Genomic DNA, 21667 nt, shown 5'->3' with positions numbered 1-21667 from the left:
TGGGGATCACTCCATTCCAATCTACCACCAAACACCAATTTCCTAAGAGAATGTTGATTCACCAGATGGAATTGTCTTATTCTGCCACATAGCAAAATCTCTTTTTAGTGATAAATTCCATATGAAAATCTTTTAATAACTCAAGGCAAATCGCTTCAAGGAGATACTGTATTAATGGAAAGCATGGCTATACAAAAAGTATTTTATCAATATTATTCCAACTTGTTTAAGGGGCCGCACATAAGCGCACCAGTGTGCCTGCCACCCCGTCCTACTGTTCCCATTTATTCATCCTCATTTATTATGTATATACTTGTTTATATGTTATGTTCATACTTATATTTGTTTTCTCATATATGTTTGACAAACTAAACTAACTAAATAAATAAAAAAGGGGCAAAAAAAGTGACATATTTCTAGAGAAAATAGATGAGTATCTAAAAAAAACAAAATTTACCAAGGGTTACAGAGGAACAGAAGCAGATAATGGACCTATAAAAATAGAGGAAGTTTCTGAAACTATAAAAAAAGTTTAAACCAGGCAAAGTACCTGGGCCAGATGAGTTGTCAGGTTCTTATTATACATGTTTTGAAGATGAATGTTTACAATTTTTACAAAACAAATTAACTCTTACAGGGAGGAAAGATGTCAGAGAGATGGAAAGAGGCCAATATAACACTAAGAACAAGATCTGACTTTAATACCAACCTATAGACCAATATCATTATTAAATAATTGGGTAAATAGGTAAGATCAACTTATACTTCATAGAAAACACAAAAAATGTTAATGGGGATTTAACAAAGCCTTGTGAGATACAAAAAGGAATAAGACAGGGCTGCCTACTATTTCCTCTCTTGTTAGTTTGATTTGTGAAATACTGAATAGAAATAATAAGACAAGAGTATTGTGGAAGTAAAGATAAAAAAAAAGAAAAATATAAGTTAATGCCTTTTTGCAGATGACTTCGTTGGTTTTGGAAGTTCTTTTATTTTTTATTTTTTTGTCAAGGGGACTAAAATAAAACCAAGTGAAGAACTAATGGTAGGCTGATAGAATTTATTGTTTTGAATATTGTAAGACTGGATTTGAAGCAGAATTGTGTACAAATGATGCAAATGTAAATTGCTAAAATGTATAAAGGTTCATTGAAATTTGAAACAGAAAAACAAGTAAAAGTGGGCTAAAACTTTGGCTATAATATATATATGGAACAATGGGAAAATATACCCTTGAAAGAATTGAAATTTACATTGTTATAAGAGTATTTTTATAAAATATTATATGCTAGTGTGTGTCACCAAAGAAATTGTCTAGATTAGAATGTATCAAGGCACTTCAAATACATGTTGGAAATATGAAAGAGGGACATGTTTTCATGTTTTGCAGACATGTAAAAAAGCTAGAAAATTTTGAATTCAAATACATATACTGTTTCAAAGGATTTTAAAAATTATTAAATATCAAAGTATATTTTCTGGTCAGAGAAAAGACAATATTTCTTACTGATTTACTGACCCCTTTATGGACTTTTTGCATAAAAGAGAAAAATGATTTTTGATTTATGGTTTTATAATTATACAGGATTGATTGTAGAAAGAAAAGTCATTTGTAACCTTAGAGTAAAAGGTAAATTTATAATTGTATTTATAACTTGCTGTAAAGACCAGAATCCACTTCTATTTTTTCCTTTACTGCACTTCTTAGCTTTCTTTCCAATTCCTTTTATTAGTTTTATTAGTTTCTTTTTAAAACTTTGAATACAATTATATAAAAATGAACTTTGAAACTCTTATTAAACTTCTATTGGCCCTAACAAAAATATGTTCTGTATTGATTTTTATGTTTTTCTCATGGCCAACATGACCACTGCTGTTTTATGGGAAAGTTATATACTATATTGTTTATAAAAATGCAGCTCAGGAGGAATTCTTGAACAACATATTCACTCAACGACAGTTGTTTGTCTATCCCTTGCACTCTCCATATGCCTATATTCTTTACATAGAAAAGCAGCATTCTTCAGTCTTTTAATGAAGTGCTAAGATTATTTAGACAAGTATTACATATATGCTAATTTCAGGATAAGAAAAAATAAAGGGAAAATTTACTAATACCAAACATACCCAGGGTATCCTACAGTACTGCAGGAAGACCTTTTACAAGAAGTATTACATATTTTAAACACTACTGTCTGCAGAAATATCTGGGAATCTGTAGCCATCCATCATTTTTTTTTTTTACTAAGAACATCTTTTGCAACTATGTTGATGCAAAATCTATATTTCCCAATGTCATCTGGGAAATGAAGATGTTTAGTAAGGATGCTAGTTTTTCAGGATGCTACTTTCCCATTTAAATTACAATTAACATTTTAATAAATGGAATGAGTTAATAATATGGGTAATTTGGCAATTACAAAATACCATGTTGGGTTGTATACATCTTCATGAACTCAAGATCCTGATAAAGCAGGAGTGCAGAATGCTGCACTGGTTTTTGAATAAATGTGAATACAGCTGTCCTGGTGAACAAATAAAGCTCAAAAAAGGGTGAGGGAATACCCCCTCCTCTTCTCATTATCAAGTAATTATTCCTGGTATTCACAAGGCTACAGACAATGGAAACTTACCAAGAACTGAAGTGAAACAGAGGCATACATTTACAGGGCACAAATCACATTGTTCAACAGGAGAATCTAAACGATAGTTAAAAAGACATGCTTTACTCGTAAGATATAATTATGGCCTGTTACAGGTTTAGCTCAGCCTCAGTCTAATGATTTCCAAACCCAGGCTAGCCTAAAGTTAAACCATCACTACCGTGTTTCTCATATAAGGCCGGGTCTTATTTTTTTTTTGAGCCCTGAAAAAATGGCTAGGCCGTCTTTTCAGGGGTGACTTAATTCCCCCCCCTTGCATCTTTGGGTGGGCGGGCGGCGACTGCTTGGATGTTGACCTTGGCGTTAGTGGGGCACTTCGTATCGGGGTCAACGCAGGCAGCACCATATCCAGGTGTGCAACAAAAGTACTTCCTAATGGCAAGCCCCCCCACCATTCCCCATTTCGCAAGTTTTAATATAGGCCTTAATTTGGGGGGAGGGGCTTAATTTCATTTCATGCCTGTAAAACATGCTGGGACTTCCCATTGGGGGAGGCCGTATTGGAGAAACAGGGTAGACTTTCAAGACAATAACATGGAATGCAGAAGCCACCAGTTCTTTCATTCCATTTTGACTTTTTTTTTTGTCACCCACAAATAGGGGCATCTTTCCTGGGAAACAAACAATAAGCCTTTCAGAATTCTGGGTGTGGTGGCTGTGATCAGGCTATTGCAGACTTTGTTCTTTGCAGAAAAGAGGAAAGCAAAAATTTAAAAAAAAACACCCACCCTTCATCGGAAGTGCTGGCTATCTTGACAATAGAGGGGCAATGGCAGCTGCCATTCCTATTGTTTACATCAGTACTGTTCAGTAATCAGCTGGTTCAGTTGCTAGAGTCAGCTAGACTATGATTAAGGCTAAACATGGGTCACACTATTTAGAAACTTTAGCGCTGGTTAAAGCTCATAGTTATTAACTTAATTTCTACCTGGCATCTGGTTTTGCTGTTCTGTGTTACTAATTTACATATTGAACTTAATTAAAAGTTTACCTTCAGTGTCATAATTTCTTCCATAATTATTTTACTTTGTTTTATTATTAATATGCCCTGTCGCTTGAACAAATGGGTTGCTTCATAGTTTTTCAGAAACAAGAAATGGAGAAATTTAAGAGAAAAAAAATGTTGCCTTGCAGATTTTTATTTATGGGTCAATTGCATTCAACAAATCATCCCACCACATTGTATCAGGATTCCAGAGGTATAAACTTCAAAATACAAAGCAGCATAGGAAGTTGTATGTAAAGCAGGATTAGCCACATACTGTACTCTTGACGATGGGGGTTTCCAAAGCCAAAAATGGGATTGGCCGGGGGAGGCTGGGAAGTGATGGTGGTCAAATAGGTTAACAAGGGGATACTGAGGCAAATCCATAGCAACTCTCTTCAACAGAGACATTTTAAAATGCTGATAAAAGTCCCTTCATGGCTGGAGTCTGAAACGGTACCATTTTTTTAAAATTAGAAAATTTGCTAGAAAAAAATAGGAATAGTGAAATTATTTGTATTGAATAACAGGCATGCTTTACAATTTTCTTTCAAGTAAAAAAAAAATCATCTTTACAAATGTTTTCTAGATTGTGCCTCACCCAAGAGATTAGATTTTGACCCCCCAAATATCATTCGTTTAACAAGAAATAATAACAAAATATACAAAGCAAAAATACCCTTTTCAAACTAGAATTATATGCTACTTATATCTTTAAATTGCGTGTGTGTGTGTGTGTGTATGTATGTATGGTATTCAGTTGTGCTTTTAAAGTTGTAGCAACGTTTCGGCAGAATCTCATCTGCCATCATCAGGCTTCTGTATTGTGTTCGTCTGTGTATATATATATATATAAATATGATACTACAGCTGACTGGTTAAGCTGCAGTTCAACACTTGTATAATATTGAACACCAACAATTTCCCTCTATCTGTAATATAAGAGAGGCATCCAAGAGTGCCTATCATGCACTCCCTCTGAGAGATCACAGGGAGCCTCTCCAATTCAAGATGAAAGGTTTTTTTAGAGTCCTTTTGTGACATTTTTACAGCAATAACAAGAGGAAGTGAGATGGAGGAATGACTTGCGACTTAAGAACATCACAATCTTCAAATACAATGGGTGTTTAAGAACAAGAAACATGGCACATCTTCCCACACTCCAAACAAATCTGGATATACTTGTAGTAGTAAAAAGCCCTCTATTAAAGCTGAAAAAAATATTTTAACATGTAGAAAAAAAGTGACTCTGAGACACCCTTTGACATTAGTATTTTGACACAATATTAATAAGATTTTTACTACATCTCTGTGACTGTTCTCCTTAGTATACTTAAATCCTGGTGGCTGTTTTTATTAAATTCAGCAGACATCTGACAGTGTGGGAGTTTATTTCTTTAGTTACTAGTATGACTTTGCAAGTGACCTTTCATGAAGAAACGTCAACATTCAAAATCTGCATTTCCCAGAGTCTTCATTGAAACTACATTTACATAGCTTCAAATTCATCAATTCTCTGCTTGGTGTTCCCTTGTCGTATCTGTCTCAGTGTCTTGTACTTGTCTCGGCCTTGTCGCATGTTCTCTGTGTGGATGAGGTCGTTCTGAGTCTTCATGTCTTCATCTCTGGCCTGAGCTAGTTCATCAGTCAGCGTCTACAATATTTAAACACAGTATTACACACTTGCAAAGAATAAATTTGTGAAACTGACATTATGAGGAAAACAAAAAACTAATATGGAAATTCTGCAAATGCTATCTGAGGGTGAGTTTTGTACATATCGTTCTATGGTCATAAGCATAGTCATGTCTAAGAGCCTATAATGGTTAGCATTAGAAGAAGATGCAAGATCTGGATCATTTAAATTTGCCAAGTCATTGCTACCTTCCACTATAAGATACATGGTAGCAAAGATTTTTACATTATATCCTACATTATTATCTTCTTTCTCCATAAAATATGATACCTTTCTTAAGCCTTTGAAAAAAAGATACATTTCAATTACCATCTTTCTCCCTTCTTGAGCAAATTATAAAATGGTACTTAGAATGATAATAACTGTTTTATATTGCTAACAGATTATGTGGAAAGTCCTACCTTCAGCTGTCTTTGGACACGCTCATTCTTTTCGGCTTCAGTAATTCGCTTTTCTTCATTACGATCGTTCAGTATGCCTTCACTCGAGAATTCTGCACTGTAGCCAGAGGACTCAGTTCCTTCATCTTGAAGATTATCATGGACATGATAGTTCACTGGTTCATATACAGGTGGAGGTGGAGGAGGTGGAGCAGTCATTACCAGGTGTAATTCTTCTTTTGTTTTCACCAGATCATCTTGGGCTTCTTTAGCCTAGAAAAGGGAAACCAAGAATATGTTTCCAGTGATAATGTTATTTAGAAAATAGATGAGATCTGATGACATTTGTGTGTTCCCCAAATAATCTTAAAATATACAGATTTATGATAATTTAATCAATGAATAACTAAATTTTCAACCATGCTTCCATTCACTTTTCCCAATGACTATGTTCCTGACTCTCTTTCTGGCTCAGATGCACTTTTCTATCCATTCATACCGGCAAATGGGATTTGTGCTCCCCTAAATTATGTCACATGGCTCAATTGTATAGCCACCTGACCAGCTGTTTGATGAGAAGCTGTTCCCGAAGCTTCGACATATTTAACTATGGAATCTCTATCTCAAAATAGAGTAAATTACTTCCATAAAGCTGAATGTTTTAAAAGGCAATAGTCAAACCTGTGAGGAATAAAGCTATCAAGTGTTACTAATCCAGTCACAATGGCTATGCAATACTTATACTACTAGACGCAATATGCTTTTGAATGTATTATTTGGAAAACACAAGTTGGTATAGTTATATGTTGTAATGCATTACTTGCAAGAAGAATATTAGTGGATCAAAAGAACCATCTCTGCATGAATGGCTCTCTATCACTGACAAGTTATCAATAAAGCCTAGCTGTGTACTAAATTTGTCTTTCTTATTATTTATGTATGTTATGTAAACATAATATAGACTTAGAAGTCAACTGAGAAGCTTTGAGTGTGGTGCAGGTGTAATCAACAGCCTCTAGGTTTAGATTTTGTTGCAATTTTGGAGAAGATGGAAACGTAGGGTTGAACTTTATTGTGGCAAGTGGGGCTAATCAAAATAATAAGAAATTACAAGCAGTCTTGTTTCAGCTTGTTGATGGGGAGGAGACAACAGACATATTTAATACATTCTAATTTGAAGAGAAGTTTAATAAGCAGATGTTGCAGGTGTTGAGAAATCTGAAACTTGCTATGTATTAAGCAAGGACATTACATAAGGGAGGAACACATTTTTTTACAATAAAACAGAGAGGCCTATGTAGCATAATTAAATCTTTTAATGCAGTCTTGATTGGGACAGTTACGTGATTACATGGAATAAGACATGAAAGAGTAAGAGTCAGATTGTTTAGGGACAGATGATTTAGCACTGGAACATGCTGTTGATGTTTGTAGAGCTGAGGAATAGGCTGTAACTCACTTAAAAGACCTTGGGCATACTGATAAGGAACTGGTTATTTTGAGAAGTAATGAGAAAGCCTTAAACCTCAGTCATCAGTTGTAATGCCAAAGACCAAAGATTGGAAGCACCCATGTCTGAGATACAGAGCTTTCTCAAAGGTGCATGAGCAATGGTTGGAAAAGAATGCAGACAATGTGGGTGGCTGAATCTTTTATAAAAAGTGAAGGACTAAGAACAAAAAAAGGTAAAACTAAAACATTATGTACTGTATATCATATGAGGAAGAACCTTCTTCAGAACTTTGTAATGGACTGATTAAAATCGAAGGTTTAGAAGTTGAATGCGCTGTTTGTTTAGTTACTAATGTTGTAAAACTGTACTGTTTAAAATTCATAAGTACTAGGTTTATAGCCTGTATAAAATTGTTCAGAATTAGAAGCAGTAACTGGTTTAAATCTTGTGTTAATTTGAACTGAGGTAAAGTACTTAGGACATCTGCTAACCTCTAATGACAAGAAACCTGACAAAAACAAAGATTGAAGCCATTGTTAAAACACCAAGAAGAAAATTAATGAACAGCATTTTTCCAATATGGCCAATTTTTTTCCCCCAGGAATGACTATTGGGACAATTCCATTAAGGCAATTGTTGTTACAGGAAATGGGATTTCAGTGGATATTAGTACAAGAAGCAGTTAATAAGTGTTAATTGCTTTCTTTTATGGAGAAGAAGTTTCAGTACAGCCTGATCACAAACTTTTCAAAGCTATTTTAAGCCAACTATTATACAGAGTGCGTCAATGATGGTTACTAATGTTGCAAAATTATCAATTGCAATTCCATTTGTAATGAACCTGGAAAGGAAATAATAATTTTTGAGATCTTGTCTAGACATTTTTGTTTTAACTTAACAGTGATAAATTTATGTTTTGAATTTTACTGATGTTGCTGCAGATAGAATGAGGTCTTATTATTATCTATCTGAGAAAAAACAATTTAAATGTTACATTAAAGTAAAGTAAAGGTTTCCCTCACACATATGTGTTAATTGTTTCCGGCTCTAGGGGGTGGTGCTCATCTCCGTTACAAAGCCGAAGAGCCAGCCCTGTCCAAAGACGTCTCTATGGTCATGTGGCCGGCCTGACTAAACACTGAAGGTGCACGGAACGCTGCTACCTTCCCACCAAAGCAGTCCCTAATTTTCTACTTGCATTATTACATACTTTTGAACTGCTAGGCTGGCAGAAGCTGGGACAAGTAAGAGGAGCTAACTCCGTTATGCGGTGCTAGGGATTCGAACCACTGAACTGCTGACCTTTCTGATCAACAAGCTCAGAGTCAATCAAAACCTGACAACTGCTTATGAAAATTTTGCCAATTTTCATGGCCAAAATAGTTACATATTTGAATTTCAGAAAAACAGATTATCTTGCAATGATAGAATGGAATTCAGACAATTTGCAAAATATTGGGATTTTATGTATACTACTACTTCCATTCCATGTTATGCCCTGTCAAAAAGAATGATAGAAGGATCATGCAGCTTGCAAAGGGAATGTTAGAAAAGTCAAAGCAGGTTTTGAATTTTATTTGGATCTTTCTGGTAATAGAAATACTCCTAGTTTGAATAAAAAAATACTTATTTTTTCTTAAATAGCAGGCCAGTGCTATAACACTCAATTCACACACTCTTAATGAGCTTTCTGGAAGCACCCTGTTGGTCGTTGTGGAAAGCAAATATGAAATGTCAGTTCTGATGCAGTGTGGCTTATCTTATATTCTTTATAGTGTAGCAAATTTTATAGGACAATAGACTGTATGATATACAGTATATTTCCAATGAATTATATTGTAATCAAGATCCAAGGAAGACCTAAAGTTGCTAAAACCCTGAAAGTAAAGCAGAGTGGAACACATTAGCTTACCCTGTGCTGCCATTCTTCAACCTCAGACTCTTTACGCTTCCTTGCCTCTTCCAGAAGAGCAATTCTGGCTGTGTATTCTGCAAGTTCTGTAGCCTTTTTTGAGAGGGGAAAAAAGAAATTACATGAGATAGAAGTACTATGGATCAGTAAGAGAACTGCTCCCTATTCCTAGAGCCTCCGGTTTTGGATGGGGTCGGACATTCAGAGTCTGTTCTTGGGTCAGAAAATGACATAATAGCAGCTACAAAAATGTAAAATATAGGTGGGCAAACTTTACTTATGCTAAGGATAGATAACTATCATCCAACTTTATTAAGTTGGCCTTAAGAGAACTTTCACAAATTTTATTAAATATCGCCTGAATAAAATTTGCTAGTGCCAACTATAAGAAACCCATTAGTCTATTCCTGCAGTATCAACAATAGCTACTTTATTTCTGGCTGCAAGTTAGAACATTAAAAGACAATTTCTTTCTATAAGGAATCTTTGACCCCTGCAGGGGTTTTAATTCATTTCCAGCTCAAATGCAGCTCAACCACTTTCTCTATAGCAGCACTAGACTGTAGAAATCCCTGTTCTGTAAAAACAGATGCGTCCTTAAATTTTATTTTGTCATTGATTCAGGAAAAACTTGGCTTGTGTGGTCCATTTTCTGTACTCTATCCATTTTAGCAATAGCAAATCACTTAAGACTTATATAAACAGCTTCATAGTGCTTTCCAGCCCTCAGAAGTTTATAGAGTCAGCATATTGCCCCCAACAATTTTGGCTCTTCATATTACCCACCTCAGAAGGATGGAAGGCTGAGTCAACCTTGACCTGGTGGGATTTGAACTGCCAAACTGCAGGCAGCCAACAGTCAGCAGAAGTAGCCTGCAGTACTGCACTCTGACCACATGTTTTAAAATTACTTTGAAAACACACCGTAGGTTGCCGTGAAGGCTTTGAGAACCAAAGGCAAGATTTAAAAAGCTATATAACCACTGAGGAGAGGAGCTTAGCCCAACTATTTTGCTAAGATTCGTATCAATTCCTTCTGGAATGCCTCCGATCCATACCAGCTGCTCCTGACTCTTCATCTGGTCAACAGCCTGCTTTTCCAGTTCTTCCTTAGCTTGCAGAGCCATCAAACGCTCGTTCTCCAGACGCTCTGCTTCCTCCTGGGCTCTTGTTCTTTCCTCCTCCAGCTGCCTGGCTTTTTCGATCTGGTCTGAGAGCTCTGAAGGGGTAAGGGGGGGAACAGTCACATATATTTTAAATGCTGATTTTTTAAAAACCCACTCTTTGGAAATTGCACCAGTCTGGCTTCTTGTGGGAGAAGGTAGTACAGGTAGTCCTTGATTTACAACAGTTTGCTTAATGACTGAAGTTTACAACAGCACTGAAAAAAGACTTATGACCAATTTTTACACTTAGGACCATCGCAGCAGATTGATATTCGGATGCTTGACAACCGACTCACATTTATAACCGTTGCGGTGTTATGGGGCCATGTGGTCAGCTTTTGCAACCTTCTGACAAGCGAAGTCAATGGAGAAACCAGATTCACTTAACAACCGTGTTACTAATTTAACAACTGTAGTTATTCAGTTAACAAGTATGGCAGGAAAAGTTGTAAAATGGGGCAAAACTCATGTAACAACTTTATCTGTGACATGAATTTTGGGATCAATTGTGGTCGTAAGTCGAGGATTACCTGTAGTATTTGCAGAGATTTAGAGAAGTTCCTTTCACCATATCATTTTATGGCTAAGTATGACATGCAACTGAGACTTCTGACTTCCATACATTTATGCTTTTGGAATGCTGGTGCTTGTTTATGTGCAAGATATTCTTTGAAGATAAATAGTTACAGCTTTAGTCACCAGAGATGACAGCACTGGCTGACTTGCAGGAAGTCCTCAGGCTGTTGACTGAGGTGGAAGACTGGAAAACATCTTAGAAGGAATGTCTACTCTCAATTATTCAGGTCATGGTTGTCCTAAAGGTGTTTTTTTTTCCCATGAACTGAAAAAGCTTCTTAGAGAGAAGCAAAACATTTTCAAAGAAAAAAATCCTACATTCTAGCACCTAGAAAGTCCAGTTGGTTTTGGAAAAAAGTACCTTTTGGACATCTTAGAAGCAAGCAGAGGAAAATCACCTTTGCTTTGTGGCCAAGAAACCAACAAGGACGTGTCCATGTTGTGAGCAAGTTATAGATTAAAGGCAGATGTCATCCATTTGGGTTTTATAATCATATGTGATTATTTCTATCTATATCTATTAGACCAACTCTGTCCAAATCACGTACCTGCTAAAGATAATCAGTGATGATTACTTCTGGTTTCGTTGCACTTGACACTACACAAACATCACTCCAATGGTTAATTTTTTGGTCAACCAAACTATTAACGTAGGAGGCTGATACTTTGGAACTATGCAGCAGCGCTGCCTAACATCAGAGCCTGATGGTAACAGCACACCATGATTCCATGTTATTGCAGGCTCCTCCTGCTCACAACTCTCTTTGAGGGAGTCTTTCTCAGAAAAAAGTTCTGGGAGCACATTAGGGTGAGATTCTTCTCCTCTCAGAAGGACATGTTTACCTGTCTGGGTATTTCTATTAATTGGGAAACTCAATCCATGGTACACCATGACATTTTACATCACTATTGCTCGTTAAAGACACTGCTTATTGGATCACAAGTGGGGAACATAGAAAGATGGATGTGGGTTTCGGCAACAAAATGCAAGTCGTACCTCTTTCTGCTTTCTGTGTCTTGACTTCATACTCCTGCAGCCTCATCATCAGCTCTTCTTTCTCTTTCATCATCTGCTCTTTTTCCTTCTCAATTGTCTCTCTTTTCTTCTTCTCATTTTCCAACATCTCTCTTCAGATATAAAATTAAATTAGTTCTAGAACTGGAGCAGACTAGGAAACATTTTACCACACTTTTTTTTTTTTAAAAAATTCATAATAACCAGGACAAAACAATGCGAAAGTATCTGAACATTTGTTTAAACCAAGAGTAGTACTTATTATGTAATGATTGCATTTCTAGTCACTCATGATTGGTGACCTAAACTTTTCTATTAAGGAATCATGAAGGACGTAAAGAGGATCTGAAGATCTCAAGCAAGTCAACCCCTTACCAATCTATACTCACTCTAGGTTAATTTCTGGTATCCCTATAATTGCCATGTAGGCTACAGTATGGTAAGGCTATCAACATATCTACTGCAGAATGATCACACTTAATGTAGGAGGCCATGTTGTAGTTCCTATGCTCCTGCACAGACCTTTCTAGCTCTTTCTGGTGCTTCTCTTCACGGGCCTGGGCTTTCATTTGCTGGACCTCAATGGTATCAGGTTTCCTACGGCGCATATACAGCTCATGATTTCCCATGCACAGCTGCAGGATTCTCTTGTTGATTCTTAGGCGAGGAGCATAAAATATAAAGTCCTGGCAAGAAGAGATGAAAAGGTTAAAAAGATACACATGCACACTCAGACTTGCAGTGCCCTACTTTATAGTTTTTGTGTTTGTTAAACCTTTCACTTGCTCCTTAGTTCTTTGTAATGGAAAATCCAAGCAGTAACAAATTAACCTGCTTAATCATATAGGGATTAGATCTTCTCCCATGACTGGCCTATGATTGCTAATTTCAGCACTAAAAATACATTAATAATTTCTGAGTCTGACCAATTTAATAACTGCTATAACAATACTTCTCTAACAGCCTCTTCTATGATAAATAACAGATAATCAGAGTTGGAAGGGACCTTATGGTTCATCTAGCCCAAGCGGGAGACCCTACACCATTTCTGACAAATGGCAGTCCAATCTCTTCTTGAAAGTCTCAAGTGATGGCACTCCCACAACTTCCGAGGGCAAGCTGTTCCATTGGTTGATTGTTCTCACTGTCAGAAAGTTTCTCCTTATTTCCAGATTAAATCTCTCCTTGTTCAGTTTCCATCCATTATTCCTTGTCTGGCCTACAAGCGCTTTAGAAAATAGCTTGACCCCTTCCTCCCTGTGGCAGCCCCTCAAATATTGGAAGACTGTATCATGTTTCCCCTGGTCCTTCTCTTTACTAGACTAGCCAAGCCCAGTTCCTGCAACCGTTCATTGTATGTTTTAGGCTCCAGTCTCCTAATCATCCTGGTTGCTCTTCTCTGTATTTTCTAGAGCCTCAACATCTTTTTTATAATGTGGTGACCAAAACTGGATGCAGTACTCTAGGTGTGGTCTTACTAAGGCTTTATAGTGTGGTATTAGTACTTCCCTTGATCTTGACTGTATCCATCTGTTAATACAATTTAGGATTGCATTAGCTTTTTTGGCGGCGGCTACACACTGCTGGCTCATATTTAGCTGGTTGTCCACTAAGACTCCAAGATCCCTCTCACAGTTACTGCTATTGAGCCTGGTTTCACCGTCTATATGTGTACTTTTGGTGTTTCTTGCCTAAGTGTAGGACTTTACTTTTCTCTATATTGAATTTCATTTTATGGCCCAGTGTTCTAGTCTGTCAAGTTCCATCTGGATCTTGAGCCTATCTTCTTGGGTGTTAGCTATTCCTGCCAGCTTAGTATCATCTGCAAATTTAGTAAGTTCCCCTTCTATTCCCTCATCTAAGTCGTTAATGAAGATATTGAAGAGTACTGGGCCTAAGACAGAACCTTGTGGCACCCACTGCTTATTTCCCTCCATGTAGACTTAGACCCATTAAGGACTACTCGTTGAGTACGGTATGTCAGCCAGTTGTGAGTCCATCTAGTGGTGATGCTATCTATTCCACTTTTTTCTAGCTTACTAAGAAGTAGGTTGTGGTCTACTTTGTTAAATGCCTTGCTGAAATCTTATGTCCACAGTATTTTGGTGGTCTACTAATTTAGTCACTGTGTTGAAGAATGAAATAAGATTGGTTTGGCATGATCTGTTCTTAACAAACCCATGCTGACTGCTAGTTATTACTTTACTTGTTTCTAGATGTTGGCAGATCTGTTTTTTTTATTATCTTTTCTTCCCAGGTATTGATGTTAGGCTGATTGGTCTATAGTTTCATGGGTCTGTTTTCCCCCCCCCTTTTTTGAAGATGGGAACCACATCAGCTCTTTTCCAGTCCTCTGGTAGTTCCCTGGTGCGCCAGGATTTTTGAAAGATATGGTGCAGTGGTTCTGAGATGACCTCTGCCAGCTCCTTTAAAACTCTGGGATGTAATCCATCAGGCCCTGGTGATTTGTGTTCATCAAGATCAGACACGTGTTTTCTTACTATTTTTTTTTTGCTTATTTTAACTTTTATTTCTGGTCTGTCTTTTACAGTTACGTTTTTGGTGGGTTGAGCTAGTTTCTTTTTGCATGAGGAACAATGCAAAGAATGAGTTAAGCAGTTCTGCTTTCTCTCTGTTGCCTGTTACTTCCTTGCCGTCTTCTCTCTTTAGTGGGCCGACTGTTTCCTTGATTTTTTTCTTGTTATTTATATGTTGGAAGAAACTTTTTTTATTGGCAGACTTTTGTTCCAAGTCTTTGTTCATTCTGAGCTTTTGCTTTCCTGACTTCATCTTTGCAGATTCTGGCTATCTGCTGATATTCTGCCTTAGTTGTCTGTCCTTCTTTCCATTTTTTGTACTTGTCCTTGATATTCATTGTGCTTTGTGCATGGGTTAGTAACGGTATGGAAATCATCCAAATTCAAAATTTCTGTCCCTAAGTTCTTAATAGCCAAGTATGAGAGCAAGTACATTTGCAGGATGGAACAAAGACAGAAGGAAAATTATGAAATAGTGAAAAGAGAAAATGAGGCTAACATTAAGAAAAAGAACACAATAAAGTTACTCAGGGTTATCCAGTGAATATTTGGAATACAAAATTTCAATATGGTTAATGGCTACATGACTAAATTTTCTCTTTACATGAAAAGAATAATTTCAAGTATTCAAATATTTAAAAGAGGAAGTTGTTCTGAAACTGAAGCAGTTTCTGGTAAGACCTATTTATATTATAAAAGAAAGCAAAACAAAACAAAACATATTTTTCAATATGCCAACTTCTTAAAAAAGATTTACAGAAAGATTATTTCAAAATTTATCTGGAAAATTAAAATTTACAATGCAATGATAGAGGTTGTTACTGAATAAGGAAATATTCCTTTCTTTTTTTTTTACAAGTTATCCTTTTAAGACTCCAATTTTGCTCAAGAGAAGAGAAAGAAAGTGATGTCTATAACATTAATATTCAATAAATACAATAAAGTGATTCAACAAACATTCTAACATATTGATGTGGACGTGATGAAGAGAAGGGAGCATTCCTCATTATGTTGATGCAATTTTAACCATTAACCATATTTATTTTATAGAAACCAGTTTCCAATATAATTCAACTACTGAATGGGCATGCAATTTCATTCTAAGATTTATTAACAGGTGGGGCCTTAAAAAATAAATAAATAACCACTATTGTCTTTCATCAGGAGCAACTCTAATTATCAGTTATACTCACTGGTGATTTCTTGTCAATTGGTTTTATAACAAACTTCTTATCATTAAAAGAAATGTTTCGGATTTCACTCCAAGGGAAGCCAATTTTAGGGGTTAACCTGGAAACAACAAAGCAGATACAGATAAGGAAACAATCTACAATTCAAACCAAGAAATCTGGCTTAATTACAGGTAGTCCTTGGTTTACAAGTACAACTACTGGAATTTTGGTCACTAAGCAAATCATCAAGTGATGGGACTTAATTTTATAATATTTTACTATGATTGATAAGCAAATCACATAGTCATTAAGTGAATCATGCAGTTATTAAGGAAACCTGGTTTCTCCAATTGACTTCGTTTGTCAGAAGCAAACTGGCTGAGAAGTTTGAAATTGTGATCATGTGACCCCAAGACACTGAATCATGGTAAATGCAAGCTGGTTGCCAAGTGCTTGAATTGCAACCACATGGCTGTGGGAGTTGTAACGGTAATCAATTTGAGGATGGGTATATCACATTTTCCAAGGCCATTGTAACTTCCAACTGTCATTTAACAAATGGACATAAGTCAAGGATTACCTGTACTGTGAGCTGAAGCTACCCCCCTATTTCATGAGGCCTCTATAGCAGAGCTGGGAGTAAAATAGATCTGTTTCTAGCTTTTGCAATAAGTTGAACAGTTGGCATCTAACAAAAGTTATTTCAACCTTCACAAACATCAGAACATAGCTTTTACAGGAAGGATACCAAGCCAAAAAAAAAAAAAAAGACAGATTACTGGGTTTAATGTGGTCAAAAAGACATCATGACAATACTAGTTTCACAAAATGCAATTTTGTACCTGACTTAGTTAGTGTACATGCTAATAAACAGCATTTTTGAGTAGAGAAGCTACATGACTGCCTATCCCTTTCTCTTTAGCATCAAATTGCAGGGATTGAGAAAAATAATATTTCAAAGTATCTCTCTTTCTCCTCTCTCTCTCTTTGTACCATTATAGTTCTAATTCCTCTATTCATATTTACATCACAGTTTTTAAAGTGGAACACTGCCATCTCAGAGAGACAAAATAAAAGTTTCATCCATTTAAATCTCCTTTACAACATGTAGGTAAATTTTATCTGGTAGAGATCCATGTTATAGTTAGAGCAGGGCTCACGTAAGAACTTAAAATCTGAGCAAAGATAATCCTCCTCATACAAAGAAACACACAAGTATATAACTCACACAGAATATTATAACTGGAGGGTTAGGAATGATAGTCACCTAAGAGTTGGGTTGGCAATATATAAACCAGGATAGTTATTTAATACTGTTGTATCTTTAAGAGAATGCTGTAATTGTGATTGGCTGAGGTTCCTCCATAAGATGGAGCCAGAAACCTGGTTTGTTCTCTTCTTGCATTTCCCTATTGCCTTTTGCCTGATCGTCGTTCTGCTGGAATTGCTGTGAGTCTTGCAAACTGTTAGCAAACTCCATTTACTGAATTTTGTTTATGATACTGGACGTCGTTTTTGGATTATCCCTAGACTGATTGTATTGAATACTACCTGTTTTAACCGTGTATGATTTGGACTGTTTGTTGGACTTTGTTTACCTGTTTACTGGAAGTAAAACCTACATTTTACTATTCAGTGTATCTGAATGCTGGTAGTGTGTTATTCAACACCACTCTCACTACGTTTCCCTGAGTGCACTCATTCTCCTAACGGGTAATACCTCAACATGGAGCATTGTGTTTTAATGCTTCTCAACTTATACAGGCTACTGTTTTAAAGATACTGATGCAGTAATTAAGTGCTGGAATCCAAAGGTAGTTTTCATAATGAAGAATAGAAGTGCTGTTATTTATATGCTAAACTCAGTGTTAGCCATAGGTGTGCCTTACCATATTCCATCCCCCAGCAATTTCTATGCATTCAAGTATGTATTTAAAAAAATAAGGAGGGAGGACATAACAAGTTAACTTCCATATCATGAAGATTCTCTTATGAATCATTAGATGTGCCAATGCTTAATTTTCTGTGCACATCCCCCCTCCCCAGATTTTCCTTTAGAAGCAAATGTTTCCTCTTGCAGGCTTTATATAGCTTGTAAAACCAGTTTGAATGACTGTGGCTACACAAAGAGACCTGTCATTCAAGAATTTAGAAGTAGTTTCACTCATGCAATCCTTAAGAGTGACACTCCTTATTTTCTAGATGTGATAAGGTTGCTAGGAAAAAAACCCTTTCTTCAGTGATCTTGGTATAATTTTGATTAAAAATGTCAAGAAAGACTTAGCATGTAGCCTTTTTTCAATGTTTGCAGACAATTTCTCCTGTTTGAATGTTTATATGGCTTAAAATGTGCCTTGGAAACAAAGACAAGTTACTATTCATAAACAATCTACTATGCTTCAAAAGTAAGCTCAAGTTAATTTTGTACATCCTTGTTGTATTGAACAAGTATTACATGAAAAGGAACCATTCCTTTTTACATTCAATTGTTATCTTTCAATTTCTTCTCTCTCATTTCTAGAGTATCACTATGCTGTTTCTTCAAATCTCTTCCTTAATAAAGAACCCTAGAGCTACTGACTTAAAATAACGAAAATTGTCAATCGTGTATTCCAAGAATTTAACTTAAGTTTACCTGAGCAATTTCCAGATAAAAGCCAACCTGTTGGCTAAGAATCATTTCACACTAATGGCTCCTAGCATGGAATAAGTGATTATAAAAAGCTCTCAACTGAGCATAATGGCAGTTCTCCATTGGGGAGAAAGCTGAGGGAGAATCCTGTATGATTAAGCAAGGCTTCCTACATGGTAGTGTCAATATATTCTGCTCAGTCTTGGTTACTTTAATGAACCACAGCTCTCGAAACAGAGATTCCCTTCGCCTTAACTAAAGATGACAGGGATTGAATCTGAGGCTTTCCACAGGCAAAATGTGCACTCCTCTTTCCTAATTGTGTAATACATACACATACAATACAGAACAGGCTATTAAGACTATAACATACGTATCGGGTTGATACTTTGTAATCTTCAATCTGGTGACACAATGCATCATAGGGCAACAATTTTGAATCAACATATCTCAAATTGGCTAATTTACAGAATACATCCAAAAACTGGGACCCATGACACCCAAGGAATTAAAATTTGGCAGAGTTGTGGCCGAATTCAGCAGCATGCCTTTTGACTACACTTTCCAGAAACCTTTAAGTTATTTGGCATAAGGAAAAAATGGGAGGACTTTATCTTCACTCCCCCATCTCCCTTTGACCCCTGTTCCCAATTGGTTGAAAATAAGGACTGACAGATTGCTTTGGAACTGAGGCTGAAATCTGAAAACTCTTTAACAGTGGTGGCCGGTAAGGGAGGAATGAGTGACTCAGAAGTTCTATTGGTCAGCTGAAGTGGTGGAGGAAATAGTTTCACCACAGCTCTTCTGAAATTCATGAGGGAAGCTTATCATCACAAGCTTATATTATATATGGAAAGCAAAATGTGCCAATGGGTCATGGATTGTCTACATTATCCTTTGGTTCATAACTCAACCCTAGATACTGCAGGTGGTTGGTGTCCAAAACTTGACAACTGAAAATGGATTTAGCTTCTGATTTTTTTTCTAGAATTATCATTAAAGTATGATACATAATAATAATAACAAGCCATGCAATGATTATTCCATTTAGCCCCCTGTCTCTCCTTCCGAAACCACATGCCTGTATATGAATTTAAGGAGAAAACAGTGCAGTTAAGAGATAAAGCAAGGCAGGTGACATTGAAGTCATATGCACCCCAGGCACAATATTATTTAGCATATATTCTGAAAGGCAAGGTGACCTTAGCAAATATGATTGCTATAAAGGTACACATCACGGATGAGATAATTCTTTGGCACAAGAGCAGCTCTTTAGTCTTACAAAGGATTACAAATATCTCCACTTACTTGTCTTCCTTTTCATAAATGTTGAGCCCAAGTGCATCTACTCCCAACCAAAGGTCTGTTCCTTTCTTATTTTTTATTTCAAAATAGTTGATTCCATACATTTCGAGATCCTGAGCGATCTTCAAATATTCCAGCATGGCATTTTCTCTGGTTAATACAAAATGGGAAATGTTAAGACTTGTTGCAGAGCTTTGAGATGTGGGAAAATAAAATACTCAGACTACTAGATATAACAGAAAAGATCTAAAAGAACTATCTCACTTCCCTATAGAATATCAGCACTTTACTAACCCTTTCCTCCATTTATCAATTTTTATGTTTTTTCCCCATTGTGTGTTCAATATTATTTCACTAACTCTACTCAATCATCTTGGCTTTGCCTACACAGTATATACATGCTGGATATATTCATTCATATCAATAGTAATTTAATATAATGAGTGCAGAACAAAATGTACTTCAAAGAAAGTATTGCTTTAAAAATCTTCTCTAGCACTTATAATTTCATATAAGGTGTGGATTGGAATACGAGTATTAAACACTGGACATTTTGAAAATAATTAAGATCAATTTTTAAAAGTCAATAAAAAATTCAATGAAATAACTCACTTAAGCATTCCACCATGTTCAGCATGCCATACTTGAATTCTTTCTTCCCATTGTTCTCTAGATAGCTTATGTTGATCCATTACTCTAAAAATATAAAGATATATCTTGAAATTTAAAGTTCAATTTGTTTTATTTACAAAAATGTCATGTGCTAGCAAAGTCGGATATATGGAAAAGATGGCACAAAACATTTTAAGTTAAAAAATTCACTTTTCTGAGTTTTTTTAAAAAAAGATGAACCTTGATCAAGTTCCAACACTAGTCTTTTAATGATTAAACTCTAGCTTTACCACAACGTTATTCTTTAAGGATGTGCAAATGTCTGCAAAGGTCCCGGGCCCATTCATTTTGTAGTCAAGAGTTCCATGAACACAAACTGATGTCTTAAAGCAGTGTTAAGTAGCAGCAATTTATTAGTTTGTTAACTGAAACCGGAAGTGAATTGAGAAATAATAGACCTATTCAACTGACACTCTATGTCGATAATATTTCCCCATTTCTTTATTCCAACTTTCATTAGGTTTAGATCACATTTTACTTCAGGACCTCAAAGTGGTACACATAATTCCTTTAACTTTCCCTATAACAACCATCCTTTGAAGTAGTTTGGGAAGAGAGATAGCGATTGATTCAAAACCTAATACTTAATTATTAGCTAATACTTAAGTATTCGCCTCACTACCATGTTTGGTTGCTAACTATTATGTGTAGTACTAGAACCCCATAAGCAATGAGCATCCCTAATATTCTAAAACATTTTTTAAAATCTTAAATTGTGCTAAGTCTCATGAAAATTACAACATACCATAGTTCTTTTCTATTACTGGTATTTTAGCTTTATCAACATTTTTGAAAAACAAATCTCAGCCTTTTATTTTATTGTGTCACTCTCTTCTTAATACATTGGCTATCAACTGTAAGAGTTGCAAAATCTGTTCTAGTGTCTTTTACATATCCCACATTCTCATCTGGAACTTCGTTCAATAGAATTGGGGAGAGCTGGGCCTCAGGGTTTCAACAGAAGTGCTTACCGCTGGGGGACCAGGCGTTCAGAACTGAGATATCCAGCCTTGTGCAGTTCTTTATTATAATCTCCAAATTTGGATTGCACAGCATAAGATCCAAGGAGGACAGCAGTTTCAGGTGGGCAATAGATCTCGTCACTAAGAATTCCTTCTTTCACTTGCAAGAAGAACAGTTTCTGCGTGATATCCTGGATCAACTCTACAGAAACATCCTCAGGAAAAAATTTGGACCGAAATTTGAATTGGAGAGGGTTCTCTTTCTTGATTTCTTGAGCAGAGACCTAAATAGAGATAAGTCAAGAGGAGCAACAATAAGTATTGGTAAATTATGAAATACTAACTTGTTGAACACAAAGATATTTATTTATTCAATTTTGGTGCTGCCCGACTCCAATCAATAATAACATTTTATTATCAAGTTATTACATATTTTGAACTTGTCTGATTGTCTCCAGATCCAAAGAATCAACTTATTTTAAATCTGTAAAAACAACAGCCACTACTTAAGTATAAAAAGCTATTCTGCCCCCAAAATACC

The 21667-nt window shown here is 36.0% G+C and overlaps 1 protein-coding gene across 3 annotated transcripts in view; it reads right to left on the bottom strand.

The window, feature by feature from the left end:
- Positions 1-5022: 5022 nt before the first annotated feature.
- The window catches only part of EZR (ezrin), a 39382-nt gene continuing 22737 nt past the window's right edge, over positions 5023-21667 (bottom strand). For all 3 annotated transcript variants that reach the window (XM_026675257.2, XM_087969529.1, XM_087969532.1), the window contains exons 5-14: positions 21136-21410; positions 20105-20188; positions 19496-19642; positions 15577-15673; positions 12369-12532; positions 11829-11959; positions 10148-10308; positions 9090-9182; positions 5746-5997; positions 5023-5302 (exon numbers count right to left, since the gene is read on the bottom strand). In XM_026675257.2, the coding sequence (XP_026531042.1) occupies positions 5138-5302; positions 5746-5997; positions 9090-9182; positions 10148-10308; positions 11829-11959; positions 12369-12532; positions 15577-15673; positions 19496-19642; positions 20105-20188; positions 21136-21410 (1569 nt within the window). In that variant the 3' untranslated portion in view covers positions 5023-5137. The remainder of the gene's footprint in view (positions 5303-5745; positions 5998-9089; positions 9183-10147; positions 10309-11828; positions 11960-12368; positions 12533-15576; positions 15674-19495; positions 19643-20104; positions 20189-21135; positions 21411-21667) is intronic.

The sequence above is a fragment of the Notechis scutatus genome, chromosome 1 (assembly GCF_049901735.1).
Source record: "Notechis scutatus isolate UNSWTSFEM ecotype Mainland chromosome 1, rNotScu1.2, whole genome shotgun sequence".
NCBI lineage: Eukaryota > Metazoa > Chordata > Lepidosauria > Squamata > Elapidae > Notechis > Notechis scutatus.
This window is presented reverse-complemented; position numbering and strand designations above follow the sequence as displayed.